This window comes from Gossypium hirsutum, chromosome A04 (assembly GCF_007990345.1).
Source record: "Gossypium hirsutum isolate 1008001.06 chromosome A04, Gossypium_hirsutum_v2.1, whole genome shotgun sequence".
NCBI lineage: Eukaryota > Viridiplantae > Streptophyta > Magnoliopsida > Malvales > Malvaceae > Gossypium > Gossypium hirsutum.
The window spans coordinates 85,766,684-85,787,754 of NC_053427.1; the positions used below are offsets into that span (position 1 = coordinate 85,766,684).

Genomic DNA, 21,071 nt, shown 5'->3' on the forward strand with positions numbered 1-21,071 from the left:
ATCATTTTGATACTTAATTAAAATTAAAGGATTATTTTGATAAAAAGGCCTTTTATCTTTGCTTTAACTATTACCATAGCCATTACCAACCCAAACACATTCAACTGGAATTCAAATTTGTTTGAACTAAGAAGAACCAAAACTCGAGATCACTGGAAGAAAAGTAATTCAAAATGATCTTAGCTTTAAGTGAATCATCCAAGTTGAAATATCCAATCTCGAAAATGATTGAATCCTAAATAAATTAAACAAAAAAAATATTCTAAGCTAGAAATTAACTTAAAGATAGAGAAAGGGAACTACTTAAGAGCGACAAAAATAAAGTCATGAAAAGATACCTGGTTGAGGATGTCAGTGTAAAAGTCGTTGAATTTCAAATATTTACCGTCAATCAAATAAATTGTTTTTAATTCTTACTCAATTATAATTTGTTAAATCAAATAATAAAATATTATATAATTTTAATACTTCCCTTATTTGTAGGTTTATCCAAATAATTTATATTTTTATATATTTGTTTCACTACTGCCATATTCGTTAACGTAGAAATAGATAAATTTTTTTATAGGAAGACCATTTTATTTTTTATCTAACATATAAAGATAATTTATTTATTTTTAAGTAAAAAAAATATATATAATATAACTCTAAATACGGGACCTCCATAATACTTTTATCAATGCTTATCTAACCTTCTTTTTAGGAATTTTTTGTCAGGCCCAGGCTGAATCTCCTAAAATGAATCGGCCCATAAAAGGCTTCAACCAATTTTATTCCCAAAACGCAGCGTTTCATGCTTTATTTTAAAAGAAAAAAACCCTAAACCAAACCCTAGTATTAATATTTAATAACTAACGCCGCACATTTTCTTGTCTAAAGGTCTTCAGTTTTCAGCAAAGAGTAAACGCCTCGTTTCCGCAAAAACCCTAGAGAGAACAAAATGGCGGAAAGAGCTCCAATCGAGTCCGTACAATGTTTCGGTCGGAAGAAGACAGCGGTCGCCGTAACCTATTGCAAGAGAGGCCGTGGTCTGATCAAGATCAACGGTTGTCCCATCGAGTTAGTTGAGCCGGAGATCCTCCGTTTCAAGGCCGTGGAGCCTATCCTTCTTCTCGGTCGCCAACGTTTCGCCGGCGTCGACATGAGGATTCGAGTCAAAGGGGGAGGTCACACATCTCAGATCTACGCTATCCGTCAAAGCATTGCTAAAGCCCTTGTTGCTTTTTACCAGAAGTACGTTGACGAGCAAAGCAAGAAGGAGATTAAGGATATTTTGGTCAGGTACGATAGGACTTTGCTGGTGGCTGATCCGAGGAGGTGCGAACCGAAGAAGTTCGGTGGGAGAGGTGCTAGGGCAAGGTTCCAGAAGAGTTACCGTTGAAGAAATTTCACGGTTTGTTTTCAGAAATCTGTGTTTTTGTACCTTTTTTTTTCAAGATTTGATATGGATATGATGTTGGTTTTGATTAATTAACTGTTCCTGTTGTCAAAATTTTGAATGTTTGTGTTGTATTAATCTTAATTTAGACTCGGTGCTTGAATCTATAATGTGTTATCCAATGATTATTGTGGTTTCTTTATTTCATTGGCTATTCCACGAAGATGATTTTTAAACATAATTATTATTAAATATATTTTAATTAAAATATATAATTTAATAAAATTTTTAATAATTAATATTCTTATATTAATTTACTGAAATCATAATATATGATATTGTAAAATATAAATTAACATAATTATTATTAAATATATTTTAATTAAAATATATAATTTAATGAAATTCTTAATAATTAATATTCTTATATTAATTTACTCAAATCATAATATATGATACTGTAAAATATAAATTAACATAATTATTATTAAATATATTTTAATTAAAATATATAATTTAATGAAATTCTTAATAATTAATATTCTTATATTAATTTACTGAAATCATAATATATGATACTGTAAAATATAAATTAACATAATTATTATTAAATATATTTTAATTAAAATATATAATTTAATGAAATTCTTAATAATTAATATTCTTATATTAATTTACTCAAATCATAATATATGATACTGTAAAATATAAATTAACATAATTATTATTAAATATATAACTTGAAAATTATATTCTGCATAAACATAATTAACTTATACTAAGAAAAAGTTAGATGAAAATGAAATTGTACATCATAATCAATATGTTCAAAAGTTTTACAACATCAAAAAGTTTGAACATTGATATTTAATGGTGAGAAAGAAATCTTCTGACCCATTCCAATCGGGCAACAGAAGGTAAACTGAAGAAAACTGAAGAAAATTTAAACTTTAAACTATATACTTTTAAGGATAAAAAATATTAAATTAAAATTTCTATTAAAATTTTAACTTTACAGCTAAATATAAAAATTAATGAATTTAAATTAAGAAAATTAAAACAAGTTACATTCTATATTAGAATTACATAAGAAAATTGTTTACATTCTATATTAGAATTACATTAGAATTACATAAGTTCTGTTTACAAGTTACATTCTCTCATGACCAACTCTCAAAATCAACTCTTTAAGGGATCTTTTTTCCCTTTACTCGGTGTAACTGAGTTGCAACAGGTGGTTTATCCATACTTTTCTTGCCATCCCACATGTAAACATCATTTATAGCAGTAGCAGTTGCAGCCCAGTACTTACCAGCAGAAATGCTTACGATTGTTTTCTCAAAAAGGGAATATAGCTGTACAAATTCATCCAAATGAAGTAAATAAAAGCTTCACTCCAGGGGAAGTTAAAATCAACAAAGACAATGGAATAGAACCTGTTGGCATCTAAGATGAGGATCTGAGGAAACCCAATAAAATAATGCTCCATCTTCAGTAATAACCATGCTATGTACCATCCTGGCAACTATTGCAAAATAAGAAAGATCCATCTTCAGTAATACTCATTATGCATAAAATAATTAAAATTATGACCATGTATTTAAAGATATAAAAACATGAATATCAAAATAAGAAAGATCCATAGGAATTTCAAATTCATCACTTATACGGGCATCCCACAATCCATAAATTTCAAAAACAGTCATGGATGTTAAATTTACAAGTTTCTTTATCACACAACTTACGCCATATTGAAATTCAAATCCATTTTCTGAAACTCAGATTCCTAAGTATAACCTAAGTGAACATTTCACAGCTATCAATTATTTTATGCCTTCTATGTTATATCAGACAGGCAGCTCCAGTCCATATCTCTTTAATCAATTGCTTAGTCCCAATTTTGTTTAGCATTCAGTACCTTTTACATATAAACTCAACATACAACAATAAAATCCATGTCTCAACATGTAAGCATTTGCAATAAAAAATTGAAAATGAAGGTTATGCAATAAAAACTCACTTTCGCAGGCTGTCTGTGATTAGCATCTAATTTAGAAAGGAAAAATGATATTTCATTTTTCAACTTGGGCAATAATATAGATGAATTAAATTAAATGATTCCTTTCAATATTAGCTTTAAATCTGATCAAAAAGGGGAAATGGATAAATAATGAGTACCTATTCTCAAGTGGAATATATGGATACCAAGTTGTGAAAGTATACCAAGTTGGGATTGCACTCCTATTGAACTTGTACTGCACCTAAAGTTTCCCCTCCGTTGAAAAGGGAAAAATCAGATGTTCGACTATAAAACCATAAAACATTATATGGAAAACAAATTAAAAAAAACTCTAGGTTTTGCGGAAGACAAACAGATCAGTAATTTTTATAAAATTTTCCAAATCTATTTAAATATCATTTTAGTGTTTCAAATTCTTAGCTAATTAATCTTCAAAGCTAAAAACAACATGAAAAAAAAATGATAAAAGAAGGCAAAATTTAGTAATGTCTAGTTCAGGGAAGCAAAGCACCCATACTGCAACTTCATATGCTTTATCCATTATTATGCCTTACATGATCGATTTAAGGGAATTACAATATTCATACAAAGATGAAAATCAGGCCTTCTTCAAGAAGCAGAACAAGGCGAAACATGTCAATCTAAGGGCCTTGGAGCTAAGATTACATTCTATTCAGACACATTCTTCAAAACTATGCAAACAACAGCAGAACCTATTTTTCGAAACTAAATTATCCTTGACATTGGTACTTCTAGCAACTAAAAAAATGCATGTGTTCTCAGTAGTTCAAGCAAATATTGCATGCATTTTGCTATACACAGAAAAAAAGACGGGTCTCAAACAGCTAACTGAATCATACCAAGTCCTGTTTGTTGGCGAACACCAAGATGATAGCATTGCTCATAAATGGATCATTGATTATAGCCTGGAAAAAAATTATTAAGAACTAAAAAGAGACTATGTACAACCATATTGGCTAACAAGTTTGTGCTTGTTCTAAATTTACAACCTGAAATTCCTGTTTAGCTTGGCGAATCCTCTCTCGGTCCAAGGAATCAACAACGTAGATTCTGTTCTAAATTTCACACGACCACTTTGTTCAAATAATAGCTCCTCCGTGGACAAACAAAACAGAAAACCATCAAAAGGAGAAAGCCTCAATCATGTAAATCAACCATATCTAAAACCAAGTTGCCTACCGATAGTGGGAACAGTTGATAAAACTGCTCCAATAATGAAATCGAAATACAAACAATATGCTGCTTAAAATCCATTAAACGAAAGTATTAGGAACTCATTAAACGAAATACAAACAATATAGCACAAACTATAATTCCTAAAAATCAAAACGCTAAAACAGATTTTAAAAAATGAAGCCAGAATTTAAAAGAGCTTATCTTGGAAATGATTTGGCAAGCTCTAATCATGCGGTTTTATTAGCTGCAGTAGCCCCAACCAAAAGGAACTTCAAAAATTCCTCCAATAACTCATTACTAGCGGAAGTGTCGTTGGGATCTCGGACCAGGACCTTGCTGAAACAAAGCATACAACACGTTGCACGGTGGCGGTTCACTTTAGAATTTGAAAGAGAGGGGTCAGTGTCTTGGTGAAGGCGACAGAGAATTGATGAACGGAAGGCGATTTCGAATGGACGGCTGAGAGCTCCTTCAACTTAAATTCCAAAACATCAGCAGTATTGTCTTCATAGAAATTTATGCAAGAAATTCCAAAGTCATGAAGAATTAAAACAGAAAGGCAAGTAGATGGAAATAAATGATTGAGAAGAAGTTGAGAAAACTTTACCTTGGGTACGTTGAAGGAAAGAATGAGGCTTCAGAGTCACATGAGAAACAGATAAAGATGGCTTCTGCGAAATGAAACATGTATGTTAGGTGTTGAAATTAAAAAAAATAAAGAAAGAGGGGAAGATGATGAAGAAGACGGTGGCGGAAGAGAGAAACTTAAAAGCGTGTTTTGAGGAGGGAGAGGCTGGAGGTGACTTCGCTCGCAGGTTCTGTTTGATGTTGGGAGGGAGAGGCTGGAGGTGGATTTCTAGTTGGGAGGGCAAATTAGGGCTAAGGCTGTAAAACGGGTGTAAACTGAGGAGGAGGCAGAGATTATAAAACAGAGAATTTCGGGGATTAGGAAAGTAACGGATTAGAGGGGGATTAGCAATACATTGAACCAAACGGCAGATTAGAGGGGGATTAGGTGGGGCCCACCGATTAGGGGTGTATTGGCATAGCCAATACACCCAACCAAACATGGTGTTAAGTTTATTTATCAGTTTTAGTATTCAAGTTCTAACTCGAACTCAACTAAGCTCACACGCAATCAAGCTTGAGCTAAGTTTAAGATTATTTGTATTTATTAAGGGTATATAATTTAATAAAATATAAATATTACAAATATATATTAAAAATGTAAATAACTTTTAAGAGTTAAAAAGTGTGGGCCGCTTTAAATTGATGTTTATTTTCAATGTACTGTGTTTAATTTTTTTTTTCTTTTACGTTATAATATTATTACAGTATCAATAATTAATATTATAAATATTGTATTAAAATATTATTATAGTATCAATAATTAATATTATAAATATTGTATTAAATGGTTCACTCAATTGATTAAACAATGGTTGAATCACTTTTAAAAAATTAATTAAAAATTTGTAAAAATAAATAATTTTAAAATTAAAATAAAGAATTAAAGATAAAGTTAAACGAAAATATAAAAAAACCGAATCACTTTTTATTAGAAAATTTGTTTTGGGTTTTTCATCGGTTTAAAAAAACTATATCTACTTTTTCCTTATAAGTTGAATTTTTTATTTTTAATTCAATCGATTTATTATATCAATTTTTATAATATTATTGTAAATTCACTGAGAGAATCACTATAAATAATCTCTTAAATCTTTATATTATATTGAATTTTGGATTGTATTTTAGCTTTTCTACTAAAAAAAATAAATTGTTCATTTTATTAAAAGTTTCATCTAGTTTTAGTGTTAAAAACTTACCCTTGTAAATCAACATAAGGTAAAAAGGGTATGTCACATATTATTGTCTGATTATTTTATTAACAATGGTAATTTTTAACAGTACAAATGGAAAAAAAAATTTAATAGAAATGATCAATTTACTCTTCATACAAGGACTAATTTGCCTATTTTCTAAGTAGAGGAGAAAAATGTAATCTGACCCTTAGTACAATACTTGCATAATACTTATACCCTTAGAAATTCAACGAGTCAAAGTAAACAATAAATCAAAAATTAGCATGAGTTATTATACTTGTACTAGTATTTGGATTTCAGGACTCGCCCAAACAATCTCCAAAATTGGACTTGTCATCATTAGATTATTAAACGTATTGTCTTTGCTCTAAAAAAACCCTAACCCAGTAATAAGGAGATATAATGTTAAGGTTTTCACTTTTGTACCGATGTCAACTCTGAGTTCCTCTAACTTCTTCCTTTCCATAAAACCCTAAAATTAATGGTGAAAAGAGCACTAATTGAGTCCGTACAATGCTTCAACCGCAAGACAACAACGGTAGTATAACCTGTTGTAAGAGAGGCCGTGGTCTTATCAAAATCAACGGTTGTCCCATCAATCTTGTCAAACCAGAGATCCTTCGTTCAAGGCCATCAAATTGATCCTCCTCCTTGATCGTCACCGTTTCGTCGACGTCGGCATGAGGATTCGAATTAAAAGCAAAGGTTACAGTTCACAGATCTATGCTTTCTATCAGAAGTATGTTGACGAGCAAAGCAAGAAGGAGATTAATGATATATTGGTTAGGTGCAATAAGACTTTGTTGGTGGTTGGTTTGAGGAGGTGTGCGTCCAGGAAATTCGGCAAAAGAGGTGTTAGTGTCATGGGGCTAAAACTTTAGTATTGTAGATCGTGCAACCTTAGGCAAAAACTAAACAAATCAAGCATTTGAGTGATTACAAATGAAGGGAAAGACCTTTATTTACAGTTGAGCTCACCCAAATCTAACAGTTCAATTTAAATTATATTGACGGTCGAGATTAAGCCTAACTACAAGGTTGAGAATCCTAAGGGATTTAAACACTTTACAAGATCCTTTAAGATTACAAATATTCACCCATGGTAACTCTAGTTTTATTGGAGTGCTTCACTAGGCTACCAAAACTTTAAGTAGATGGACTTCTCCATATCTTTCACGAATCGAGTCAGTTCAAGTGGATTACATAAGTCTCATTTGATCATTGCCTTCATTGGGCAATTTTGTGTGCTTTAATCACGGGCTTTAAACCGCGACCTATGATACTAGGGCAAGGTTCCAAAAGAGTTACTGTTGAACAAATTTGACTATTCATTTACAAAACTGGATATTGTTATTGCATGTTTTAGTTGTGCTTTGATGCTTATTCGTGGTTTTTTAGTATAATATTATTTAGAAAGGTAAATTACATGGTCACCCAAATTCTCATTCTGGGCACCAAAAATTATAAATTTGCTAATTAGACACTATTGTTAACAATCGGTTTTATTTTAGTCACACAACTTTAATAAGTTTTTTATTTTTATTTTGGTCACCCTATTAATTCAATGATATTGTACACTCATTATAGTCACCCAACTTCAATAAATTTTCATTATTTTCGGTCTTTTACTTTTAACGAAAAGTGGTCAAAATAAAATTTTATTAAAGGTGAGTGACCAAAATGAAAATAGTTGTTAACTTTAGTGCCCAATTTGCAATTTTTTTATTTTCAATGCAAAAAATTATGAAATTAGGTGATCAATTAGAATGGTTTTTAGTTACTTGTAAGTAATTTTGGTTTAATTAATGATGGTTTGCGATATGTACATTTAGTAGAATTGATACAAATAATGTTAATATATCGCATTAAATGGCTTGTTGGTACTCAGTCAATTCTAACTCAATTTGATTAACTCGAATTAATAAATTTTATCATAAAATGTCAATAATCTGGATTCAAAAATTACTTGGACATTAAATGATCCCATTTCAAAATAAATTAGACCCGAAATAACTTTGAATCCAAAATGGTGACTTGCCTCATTCATAAAATAAAAATAGCCCTAAGTTAAAATAATTTTAAAATTTTAAATTTTGGATTGATTTGATTGGTTTCTTTTAATATGGTACCGAGGAAAATACAGGGACTAATCAAAGAATTAGACCCGATATTTATTTTTAATTATTATGTATTAGTCTTTAATTTTACTTAGACACCAATAAGGTACACCTAAATGTGCTATTTATGAAAATGATTCTCATTTTGTTAAAAATAGCTTCTGATCTAAATCGTAAGACATTACCCGGTTTAGAATGTAACATAATTTGATAATGGTAGATGGGCATTGCTTTGCTTTTATAAATACCAAATTAAATTTACACCATATTTGAAATTGCACAAAAAAAAATTTATGAAATTTTGAAGTACTTATAAGTTTGTCAATCTTGGGTGGTAGAAGCGGCTGTGGCGGCAGCGGCGGTGGTGGTGGTTCATTTGACACGGCGGCAAAGGGTGATTCCATCACCAACAGGGAGCATGCAAATCTCAATCCTGGGGTCAACAGCAAGAGCCTTGTTGAGTTCCAAAACGAAGTCTCTGTAGTACCTAACGTACTTCCTAAGTGGAGCATCGGGCGGTGCCACCACCGACCCATTCCACAGTGTGTTGTCGTAGCCAATCAAACCACCAACCTTCACCAACTCTATCAGCCTCTTGTGGTAGTTGAGGTAGTTGTCTTTATCAGCATCCACAAAGATGAAATCAAACGACCCATGATTCTTTTCCTGCACCAAAATTTTCGATTTCAATACTCAAAAAAATTCTCATTGAGGAATAAAAACAAACAGGGGGAGTGCGTTGCTTAAAAAAAAAAAAAGCTTACATCTTCCACCAATTTATCAAGAACAGGCATGGCAGGGCCTTCTTTGAATTCAATTTTGTGTGCAACGCCAGCTTTTCGGATTACAGGCAATCCTAACTCGTAGTTTTCTCTGTTGATATCCATGGCCAAGATCTGCAAGTTCAATTTCCTTAGTCATTTAATGATATATATTGTTGTATGTTTTCATTGCGATCAGAGATCTCTTTAAATCAATCATTATGTATAAAAATCTCGCTCAATTAATTTCAAAATTTCTCATCAATTACATAACTACGGACAACATTTATCTTACGGATTTCTGAGTTGTATAAGTCACCTTTATGGCCCAAATAAATACCTAAAATTACTCATAGTCTCTCCCCAATCTTTGAGAATAATGCACATCAATGTACTTGAATTCATGCCTTCCTTCACTAGCAATAATTCCGATGCAAATCAAGCTAAGAATCAACTGACAATATATATGATAATAATCTATAACTTTTTTATACAATGACTAGAACTACTTATCCCTCCCTAACTCTTAAATATGAGGATAATGCGCTTTAATGTACTTGAATTCATATCTCCCTCCACTAGCAATAATACCGATGCAAATCGAGCTAAGAATCAATCGACAATATTTATGATAATAATCTATAACTTTTTTTATACAATGACTAGAAGTACTCGTACTCTCTCCTCAACCCCTTAAATGAAAAAATGATAATGCACTTCAATACACTTGAATTCATATCCTCCCCACTAATAATAATAATAATAATAATAATAATAATAATACCGATACAAAGAGTGAACCACAATATATATAAAACACCGTTAATCATTTTACCTTTCCATCATCGGGTAAAGCGAGGGCGGTGGCTAACAAAGAATAACCAGTATAAACCCCAATTTCCATGGTATTCTTCGCATTGATCAGCTTAAGAAGCATGTTCAAGAATTGACCTTCATCAGCTGATGTAGTCATAAGGTTCCATGGATGCTTAGCGGTCAACTCTCTGAGCTCTTTCATGGGTTCAGGCTCCCTTGGATATACACTAGTCTCCAATATATACTGTAAAAAAACATCAATAAAATCAAAAGCCCATTTCGAAACATCGATTAAAAACTAAAATTTTCAACAAATTCAAACAGGTTTTATTAAAGATGTGCTTCAATGGTTCATACCTGGTAAAGAGCATCGCTTTGCAAAAGGCTCTTATGGCCGACTTCTTGGTGCCTACCAGCTGCAGATTGTTGCTCTTGGGTGGTGTTGGTTGCCATTGCTAATGATCAGCAAAATTGGGGATTTTATTTTTTGCTCTGATTTTCACCTGTTTTTTGTGGAACTTTGAATTGGTCTGCCAATGGTGAGAACTTGAGTTGAAAGATGATGAAATGGGGAATGGGGTTTATATGGAAGTTGAATATACCGGTTGGACCGACGGTTTTGTGGTGAACCGCACGCCAACCCGGTCGGGGGTTGGTGAAGTCCTAAAATTGCATGAATATGGATGACTTGGTGATGAGGTCAAAATCCATTATTTATTGTGTCACTTTTCTCTTTCTTCCTTTTTTTTATTACTTTATTTTATCATTACTTTATAAAAAATTTAAAATAATAATCTATTTATTTTAATTTATCATAATTTTAATTTTATATTTTTCAATTGAGTTTTAGCTCGATTAATATAGATATTGTTACTAATGCAGGAGGACATTGGTTCAAGTACGATGAAGCGCATTATCCTCCTATTCATGAGTTGAGAAGTGATTATGAATACTTTTAGCTACTCTGTTGCTTACTGCATACAAATTGTTAATTTTTTTTTAATTTCCTACACATAACTCATAATTTTCTTATATATAAATTTCATGGTTGTATTATAAAAATATATCATTAATTCATTTGATTAAAATTTTATACTTTACCCCCCGATTAAATCTGAAAATTCAAATATGATAAATATGTATAATAGAATTTAAACTTGAGTACTCAAAAACCCTAAATCTCAATATTTATTAACAATATCGAGAGTTTTATCAGATTATAAATTAAATAAAACCCCATACCTAGATTTTGGTCAATATGATTGGGGCTAGGAAGGTGGTGGTGATGGGATTCACCAACTTTGTAATTATTTTCTTTTATATTTTAGTCCTTATATTTTTAGAATTAGTAAAGAGAACTTATATGTTGAAAAAACCGAACAAAATGATCATTTTGTAATAATTGAAAAAAATATATTAATTTTATAGTGTTAATTTAATATATAATAAATATGATATTTTTAAGTGATGTGGTATATTCACCCGACCTATCATAACTTCAAAAACTTGAATTTCATTCACTAGTTTAATGCAATGGTTTATGTTTTTTAAGCCGCAATGGGTCGGTGAGCATTATAGACTAATGCCATGTCATTTGATTAAGTTCACCTCCTAAAATTAATCATTCTTTTCTTTGAGTATTACAAAAATGGTTATTTTATTCATTTGTTCAACATACAAGGACCTACGAATAGATATGGACTTTACTCTCAGCCCAAAAAGGTGAAATTGTAATTTGGTCGCTTCAAATATAATAATTATGCATTATAAAACTTAAACGTGAATACTCAAAGATTTTAAATCTCAACATTTATTAACAATGTCGAGAATTTTATTAGATTATAAATTAAATAAAACCCCATACCTAGAATTTGGTGAATATAATTTGGGGCTAGGATGGTGGTGATGTGATCCACCAAATTTGTCATCATTTCTTTTATAAGTTAGGCAAATGGAGAGTTGGTATTTATGCCAAATAGAAGAAACTGGAAATAAATAAATAAATAAATATGGAAGTTGGTAAACTTAGAGGTTGGTGAATGGGGGAATCATTGGGGGAAAAAAAATCTATTTTGGTGTAGGATAGGGAAAAGTTGGGTAAAAGTATTGTGATAGTCCTTGTACTATTGTATAAATCACATTTTAGTCTTTATATTTTTAGAATTGTAAAATGATATTTTGTAAGATTTGAAAAAAAAACTATTAATTTTGTGGTGTTAATTTAATATATAATATGATATTTTTAAGCGATGTGGAATTTTCACCCAGCCCACCATAGCTCTAAAAACTTGAATTTCATTCGCTAGTTTAATGCTGGTTTTTTACATCAATAATATAAAATAAATACTAAAGTAGGATAATAGGATCAATATTAGCGAAATTAGACAAATATAACAGCAAAAAACTGGTGTCGTCTGACCAATCGACGGCACCGTTTTTCTCTTTGAAAAAAATTAATTCTTTTGGGTGCAGCCTTACCAATCGACAACACCTGTATTTAAAACTTAAAATACAATTTTTTTAATAGTATAAGCATAAAAATAAAATAAAAAATTTGATGCTACTACACTTTATTATTTTTAATAAAATATTTTTAAGCTGGAAAAAACTGAAATATTAAAAAAAGAAAGAAAAGAAAGTAGCTACTTTCATGGTTTGTTTCCATCATTATACGGTGAATAATAACCGTTGTGCGATTTTCAACGAAAATTATGTTGACAGTCAAACAAATCTATGGTCAATAATAAATACGTGTAAATAAAGCAATAGATCCACGGCAATTGTGTTTTGATGAGGATAAAGTTTTATATTTATTTAAATTTTGTGCATTAATTTTCAAAAAAAAAATTGTACATTAATAATTTAGTATATTAGTCCTTCCTTTTTCACACATGTCCAATCTTTTTCTATTTCCTTTTCACCCATCTTCAGTTCGGGTTCTGATACTCGATAAATTTTAATATATTAGTGTTTCTTTTCAACTTAAAAAAAAAATTATTAAAAATAATAGAGTGTCACCTAACACATAGCCAATACAATAAAAAATATTTTTTTCTTTTATACGTATATTGATAAAAAAAATTGTAGTTTAAATTTTAAATACAAGTGTCGCCAATTGGTCAGGCGACATCAGTTATTTTCTGTTGTCTTTACCTAATTTCGTGAATATTAATCTCTTATCCTATTCTGGTATTTATTTATTTATTTTATATTATTGAGGAAAAAAACCAGTTTAATGCAATGGTTTATGTTTTTTAAGCCGCAATGGGTCAAGTGAGCATGCCCAAATAATTAAAAATTTCATGTCATATTTTAAATCAATGCCACGTCATTTGATTAAGTTCACCTCCTAAAATTAATTGTTCTTTTCTTCGAGCATTATAAAAATGGTTATTTTATTCATTTGCTTGACATACAAGGATCCATGAGCGGGTAGGGGCTTTGCTCTCGACTCCAAAATGATAAAATTATAATTTGATTGCTTCAATAATCATGAAACTGTAAGTTAATATATTGATAAAATTACAAATTAGTCCTTTAAAAACTATAATTCAATTTTATCCTTAAGTTTTTGGCAAAAACCTATACAATAAAAAGTTTGTACTAATTAGAGATTTTAATTACAGTTCGAAGTTGCTAGTTTTAGGGATTTTTTAATTGCAAATGGTCAAATTTTTTTTTATTTATCCAACTAAATAAGTTATTTCTGGAAATATTTTTTTTAAAATACATTGATATTTATGGGTGTCGAGTTTAGTATAAAATTTTAACTATCGAATCTTTTTAGGATTGAGGAGGGGACAAAGAAAAAAATTTCAACCGATAAATTTGACATTAGACCTTGACTCTCACTAGTGTCGAGATTCATTTCAATATTTTGATTAATTTCTAAGTTTAATTTCAAATTTGACTCGAATGGATGTTTAGTTTTCTTCAATACTTTAATTTCAAAATAAATAAAAAAAATTATTAATTTTTGTAAAAGAAAAATATGAAATTTAGAATAATTAGATCTTTTAATCATGAAATTATATAAATTAGTATCTAGTCCGTGCTTCACATTAGATTAATTATTTATTTGGATTAAACTATAGAGTAAAAATTTAAAAGTTAAAATATGCTCTAAGTCCGTATACACTTTTTGTGTTTGGAATTTAGTCCCTACTTTTATTTTTAAGAATATAGTCCTTTTACTTTTTAGATTTAAAAATTGAGGTTTAGTTGTTACCGATGTTAAAATTATTTTATTAAATTATTTGGTGTGATATTTTGAGATTAAAAATACTATATTCTCTTGATAGTCACATAATAATAAAAATAATGTTAAAAATATTAATTAGATTTTTTCTTAAAATCACTCGTTCGAACTTGTTATGATAAAATAAATTTTTTTCTATTGAAATAGTGCTCTTAATAAAAATTAACGTCAATATTTTGATTGAAATGGTTAATAATATTACCTAAGCTTAATGATATTATAAGCTATTGAACTTTTAAAAAAATCAATTTAGCCCCTCTGAATTTTATGTACTCAATCGAGCCATTGAACTAATAAAACAAGCAAAGTAGGCCATTTGATTGATGTTGACCATTTAATATATGCCATGTCAGCATCGAATGCTGATGTGAAAGTGTCATTTCAGCACAAAATTTAAATAAATAAGTACACAATGAATATAAACAAACTGTTGCCCATGTTCATTTGAATCTGGACACCTATGTATCTAGATACATTAAGGAATTATAAAAAAACATAAAAAAATATTTAAAAAAACTAGAAATTAATTAAAAATCATAAAATTTCATGAAATTTATAAACAAAATTATTATTTTTATATTTCAAATTAGAAAATGAATATCAACAACTTATATCATAAAATCAAGATTAACAAATTTTTTTGTTATATTTTTACCTCATTTTTCATTTGCACAAGTTATATTACTTAAATAATTTAATCAAAATAAGGAAATTATTTTTATGGGTTTTAATTAATTTCTAATAATTTTATGATTTTTTTCTAATTTTTATGGTTTTTAAATATTTTTATAAATTTTTTAAAAAATTTTATGGCTTTTAATTTATTTTTCTAATTATTTTTATAAATTTTAATGATTTTTATATATTTTTTTATAAATTCTTTATGTTTTTTTAATAATTCTAGAATAAATTTAAATAAATGTGTGTCCATATTTATTGTGTACTTATTTTAAAAATAATTTATCTTTTACTTTTTTGTTGATCTAACATTGTCATGTTAGCAATCGGCACTGACGTGGCATCTGTTAATAACCACGTTAGTGTTGTCTTTAAATATGATCAACATCAGTCAAATGGCTTATTTAGTTAGTTTTGTTTGTTTAATGGTTTAATTGGATGTAAAAAATTCGAAAGTGCTTATTGATTTAAAAAAAAAAACTCGAGGACTTATTTTACTAATAAACTTGTTAATTATTTAGACTAAGTAATGATATTATAAAAGTTGATGGATCAAATTATGTCAAAATTTTATCTCAAATTTCAACATAACCTAGGGGCCAAAATTAAAATTTGACCATTTTTTATAATATAATAAGGACTATATAAACCTAAAAAAAAAAGAAGCCACATGTCAGTCTTTAAAACTATTACTTTATATAACTGCATAATATTTTAACTATTTAAACTAAATAATAACATTATAAAAATTTAATGACCAAATTATATTTAAATTAAAGAATAAAGATTAAAATTTAAAATTAAGCATATTAAAAGGACTAAAACTAAAATTTAATCATTTATCTAATATTAATATTAATATATATGTGTATATAGAGAGAGAGTTTCTTGATGGGTGTGCCACTTGTCAACAAAAGGGTGGTCCTTTCAACCTCCCCTTTTTTATAAGTATATAAATAATAATAAATTGTTTTTTTAGTCAAACAAAACTGAATACCGCGTTTGGTGAGAGAGTCCAAACTTTTTGCTTTGAGTCAAAGCTTTTGTGCTAACAAACATTGGTTTTTAAATTAAATCGAAGATGGAATCAGTCAGATTATTGATTTGTTGATCTAATCAGTTCAATTAAAAAACTATTAAAATTTTAAAAAATATTGGTTTGACTGTTTATTCAACCGATTTTTTAACCTGATCAATAGGCTCATACCAATTATTGATCTAATAAGTTTAAAAACACCTTTTGGACCTTGGTAACCCAATCGATTCAACAAGCAGATTAGATCGGTTCAAATAACATTGCTAACAACCCCGTTTTTCTTTTGCCTCGATTTGTCCCATTTCCTCTATTACTCTTTTTCTATCAAAATAAAAGCACACTTGGTAAGGCACATTGTATTCTTAAAAGGAATACTCAAGTTCGAATATTGAAAATGATATTGTTAGAACGGGTAATCATGAACTTGAATATAGACTGTAAAACGAACATAAAAGTTATTTGTGTATATATATTATTACTTAAATATAAATGTGTATATATATCTTTTTATATTATTTTGATATTATTTTGTGGCTTGGAGATAAGGTAGGGGTTGCCGGCTTTGATGATATTTAGATTGGTATTTGAGTATGATATCGTAATTTTATAAAGTAAATTATATTACTTTTAGTGTGTTTATATCTTTTTATATGTAAAAAATATGAAAAAAAAATTTGAGATATTTTAGTTTTGGCGGAACTACAAAATGCATTCTCGATGTTTTGGGTTTTTTTATTTTAGCTCTTAACATTTTTTTATTGTAATCTCACCCACAATGTTGCAAAAAATTTCAAATAAAATCAAAATTGACAGAAATCATCAGTCAACTAACGACCAACCATACTATTCTATGCAGCATGACACATCATTGAGATGTGTTATTTTTTGTGAAAAAATATCAATTGAAGTGGAAGGTTTCTTCAAACAAGGAGATGGATCAACTATTCAATTAAATGATATTGAGTATATTTTCTATGTCTTTTCGAGAGGCCAGTGGGCTATTTCTTTGCAAAATTGTGCTTAATTTTATAGGTGATAATTCCACCAAGATCTCTTCGGGAGAAGAATCCACGTGAATCGATTTTTTAGAAGAACATATCCAGAGAGAGAATTGGATTTGGTTAGACAATATATGATCAGTAAACAGGGATCAATTTTTTAGCCGTACAAAATATAACTTCAAATATTTAATATGATTCCACAAAATCTAATTTTGTTTAAGTAATTGTTTCGATTTTATTAGTAATAAGATTTCGGAAAGAGAATTTATTTTCTAAAAAGAAAAATTTTTTTCCTTCTCTTCTCTCAAATACGACTGCCACCGTTCAGGCCACCGCGCCGGAAATAGCTTAGTCCAAAAATCATACACTTTCAAATCCTTAACGAACTCCATCCAAAGCCAATGAACAACAATAAACGTCAATAGTCAATAACCAATCAAACAATTTTTTTTTAAAAAAGGAAAGACCCTGTTTTGAAGACCTTTTTTCGATCAAGGTCTGATTCATGGAGATCTCGTCACTTTCTTGACGATTCGGATGTTGAAGCTCAAGTCCATGATGCGGTAGATAACATATTGGAAACCCGCTGCCATCCGACGATAGAGCTACGAGATCGAAAAGAGAATAGTTCGGGTTTAAAGGTTAAATTTTGAACTAATTGTGCTGAATTCTCAAAGATCGAAACCGTTGAAATTCGCGAGAGGAAGAAAATAGAGTAATTAGTGGTACCCGATCAGAGTTTAAACGCCGGAGATGATAGCTCTCAACTGTGTTTATGGCGATGCTGAGGTTTCGAGAAAAAAAAAAGAAACATAAGGGGAGAGAGAGAAGGAAGACGCCAGCACAGATTAAGGACACCGACAGTGTGAACGGATCAGGGACTGCTACAACAGCGTGGCTTGAAGGAAGGTGGCTAGGGTTTTTGTGTTGAAGAAAAAGAAAGAAGAAAAAAAGAAAATAAAATAGAAGGAAAGAAACTATAAAGGGAAATAAAGAAAAAAAGAAAATGGGTTTTTTAATCCTTTAATGCATTTAAAAAAATTATTATATTTTAAAATAAAGTTTTTATTTTTTAAAAAGATTATAAAATATCACATTAATGGTGATGCGTCATGCCATGTGAGCAAAAAATGTTTATCCTTATTTAACTAAAAGTTTCCGTTAATTTTGGTTTTATTTGAAAGTTCTAAAATGTTACGAGTGAAATTGCAACAACAAAAAAATGTTAAGGGCTTAAGTGAAAAACCCCGAATCGTTGAGGGTGGATTTTACCATAATTTAGTTTTCCTTAAAGCTTTTTTATTTATTTAAAAGGGTTTTTTTTTTTATATTTGCATACTCATGTTCAAATGTTATAGGTTATTGATACGCTAGCCTAGAACAAGGTAAAAGATTGGTTGACTCACAAATTGGTACAAACTGATTTAAATCAAATTAAAAATTAGTTGAACCAACAATTAAACCAATTTAATAGAATTTTATAATTTTTAATAATTTATTGAATTTGATACAAACAAATCAAGAATACCATTTATCCAATTTCAAAAAAAATATATTTATAAATATTAAGATTCAAACTCGAAACTCGCTAAATACCACCAATTTAAAACATCTACATAGATTAATTGAGCTAAAAGAAAGGGTTCAAATTATCCTATGTTACTCGGACTCTTCATTTTTTTTTATTGTAAGTCATCGTTATCTTACCGCGCAAGTAACTATATCTTTCCAATATGCAGTTTATAATCAACCATTCCATATGTGGAAAAAAAACAACAAAGATTTTGCTTTCAATTGAATCAAAAATGGCAGAATGAGAATAATATATTACATTGTTCTTTGGTTAATCTATGGATGATTCTGAAAAATAGCCATGAAGAAAAAGAATGTATAGTCCTTATTGAATTTATTTTGTTTCGAATGAGTGAAAGAATATGTATTTTACCTATTTCAAAAATCGTCCAATGAATTTCGAATCGATCCGAACCCGATCATGTTTTCAAAGCTACAAGTTGTACTCAACTTGAAACATGAGCTTCTCTAGCTTGTTTTCATCGAACCCCGAATTGTCCAAATATATTTCACAAATCGACTGATCTAAACACAAGCTTGTTCCGCCAATGCATCTCGAATTGCAGAAGCCTCAATGCTATCTTCCTCATAGTGCTGCTGGTGATGGAAGGTTTGAGTATGCCCCAAGTAATCTCCCATGGTTTCACACAATGCAGAATCATCTTCCCTCATGAGCAACACATTATGCAAAATCGAACAAGCCCCGATAACGGCGACCGCAGCCTTCAACTCTTCGTGTATCGGTCGGTTTAAAATCCCCCAATTCTTCAAACTAGCAATGGTTTTCAACGCCGATGAACGCATTACACTAAGCGCCGCGTTGAACCTCGCTCGGCTCGAACCCGGAAAAACGTCATGGAAAGGCACCATTAACCATGGAAGCAAAGGGTAATCACCATCACCAACAAAATATTGATTCACAGCTTCTCCATTGATGATCAAAGGGCTTGAGTTTAATAACCTGCCTTCTTCAATATCTTTATACAAAGTTGAACATTCAAGTACTTTAAAATCTCTTTTGTTCCCTTTAAAACCTGCAATTATGCTTAAGATTTTTGATGATGAATCCACCACTATTTGAGCTGCAATACTATCAATGCCGCCATTGTTATCGTTCACAATGCTGAATCTCGTGCAATCGATGGCACCGCAACAATTCGGTAACCCGGTGAGTCTTTCGAACGAGGAGGAGACTGAGTTGAGCTCGTCGGCAGTCGGAAACGCGACCCAGAATCGGAAATTAGTGCAGAGGACTCGACAGAGATGTTTGGTACAGAAACGAGTCACTGACTCGGGAACCCCAAATCGTTGAGCGATTTCGGGGTAACTCGAACCGGTGGCTAACCTAAACAAACCAATCCCTAGACGTAACTCGGCGGATAGATTCAACGGGGAACCAACCGGGTCCCGGCACTCCAACAACGGTTCAAGCAACCCGGCGAGCCATTCAAAGGTGGAGGATTTCATCCTGAAGAAGGGTTTGAATGAGTCAGGATCCCGAGTCAACCCGAGTCTGACTCGGTCGAGTTGGGGGTCGGTTTGTTCACCGGCGGGCTCGGAATCGGATTCTGAACAATGGGTTCTCTTCCGTTTCCGGGAAACCGAAACGAACGAAAGGGAAGCTGCGATTTGTTGCGATGAGAGCAAATAATTAAGAACGCCGGCAAAGGTGTTGGTGCCATCGGAGAAATGAGTGTCGGCGGTTTTGTTGGAATCAAAGAGAAGGATGATCAATAAAAGGAGTTGAGAGACAAGGGAAGAGAGTAAAGCTGACAATTTTCGAGGATCCATATGTTGTTTCTTGTCGGGGAATGAGGGAATTTTTTTGGTAGTCTTGGGAATCGAGGTTTTTTTGTGTGTCAGAGACTGTTGGGTGAGTCAGAGAAGAGGACCAAATAATTCGACACACCTGGCTCAGACACTAACTCAGTACTTTCAGATTGACTCTGCTTTTGTTTCACTTTGAAGTTTGCACCCTTTTGACTTTGTGTTCTTTTGGGTTGGGTTTAAATCATTTACACGGTCCAATGGGCTTTTTTATTACCATTCTTCCAAATTAATGGATCCGAGTTTATTCATTCAAATTCGAAGGATGGTTCAATATCGATAAAGATATGGACAAAAAATAGTAAAGTTAAAATATGAGTTTTTTAAAAATCATAGATCAAATAAGAAGGTTAACTAATAAAATGTGTTAAGTTTTAATTATTCATAAAAATACATCGAATGTTTATAATTGGAGATAGAAATTATTATGTCAAATTGTGAGTTCATTGAGGTCGCAACTTGTGTCATTTTGTTTGAAAAAAAAGGTTGCAAATAAAAGGTATCGTTCTCTCATGAAATTATAGTGTCAAGTGGTAGTTTCATGAAATAATAACACATGGCATCTTCAATATATATATATATAAAGC

General features: G+C 30.6%; 4 protein-coding genes across 6 annotated transcripts; 1 reads left to right on the forward strand and 3 right to left on the reverse strand.

Moving 5' to 3' along the window:
• Positions 1–836: 836 nt before the first annotated feature.
• On the forward strand, positions 837–1,560 carry LOC107945136 (40S ribosomal protein S16-like). The gene has a single exon (XM_016878995.2). It carries the CDS (start codon positions 941–943, stop codon positions 1,379–1,381), a length of 441 nt encoding a protein of 146 aa, XP_016734484.1. The 5' UTR covers positions 837–940; the 3' UTR covers positions 1,382–1,560.
• An 872-nt stretch (positions 1,561–2,432) lies between these two features.
• Positions 2,433–5,650, reverse strand: LOC121228263 (uncharacterized). Of its 3 annotated transcripts, none has more exons than XR_005925803.1 (6): positions 5,203–5,650; positions 4,409–5,099; positions 4,259–4,324; positions 3,557–3,683; positions 2,815–2,903; positions 2,433–2,733 (listed from the first exon to the last, which is right to left on the reverse strand). XR_005925803.1 is itself a non-coding variant. In XM_041111633.1 (6 exons), the coding sequence occupies exons 3-6, from the start codon at positions 4,294–4,296 to the stop codon at positions 2,566–2,568; spliced, it is 378 nt and encodes a 125-aa protein (XP_040967567.1). In that variant the 5' UTR covers positions 4,297–4,324; positions 4,409–5,099; positions 5,203–5,650; the 3' UTR covers positions 2,433–2,565. The 3 variants fall into 3 exon arrangements, 1 of the variants encoding a protein (XP_040967567.1); XM_041111633.1 differs by having other exon boundaries at positions 3,557–3,639; XR_005925804.1 differs by lacking the exon at positions 3,557–3,683.
• A 3,257-nt stretch (positions 5,651–8,907) lies between these two features.
• Positions 8,908–10,565, reverse strand: LOC107945134 (caffeoyl-CoA O-methyltransferase 5). The gene is given in 4 exon segments (NM_001327481.1): positions 8,908–9,201; positions 9,300–9,431; positions 10,132–10,356; positions 10,470–10,565. Coding segments are annotated over 4 exon segments (747 nt in total).
• An 8,617-nt stretch (positions 10,566–19,182) lies between these two features.
• On the reverse strand, positions 19,183–20,448 carry LOC107945133 (protein ALP1-like). The gene has a single exon (XM_016878993.2). The coding sequence runs from the start codon at positions 20,446–20,448 to the stop codon at positions 19,183–19,185; it is 1,266 nt and encodes a 421-aa protein (XP_016734482.2).
• Between the last annotated feature and the right edge of the window lie 623 nt (positions 20,449–21,071).

Coding starts and splice junctions, on each gene's coding strand:
- LOC107945136 (XM_016878995.2), top strand. CDS start 941: ATGGCGGAAAGAGCTCCAATCGAGTCCGTACAATGTTTCGGTCGGAAG.
- LOC121228263 (XM_041111633.1), bottom strand. CDS start 4,296: ATGCTATCATCTTGGTGTTCGCCAACAAACAGGACTTG. Junction 3,640..4,258: donor TCGCCAACAAACAGGACTTG/GTATGATTCAGT, acceptor GGGAAACTTTAG/GTGCAGTACAAGTTCAATAG. Junction 2,734..2,814: donor CTCATCTTAGATGCCAACAG/GTTCTATTCCAT, acceptor GAATTTGTACAG/CTATATTCCCTTTTTGAGAA.
- LOC107945133 (XM_016878993.2), bottom strand. CDS start 20,448: ATGGATCCTCGAAAATTGTCAGCTTTACTCTCTTCCCTTGTCTCTCAA.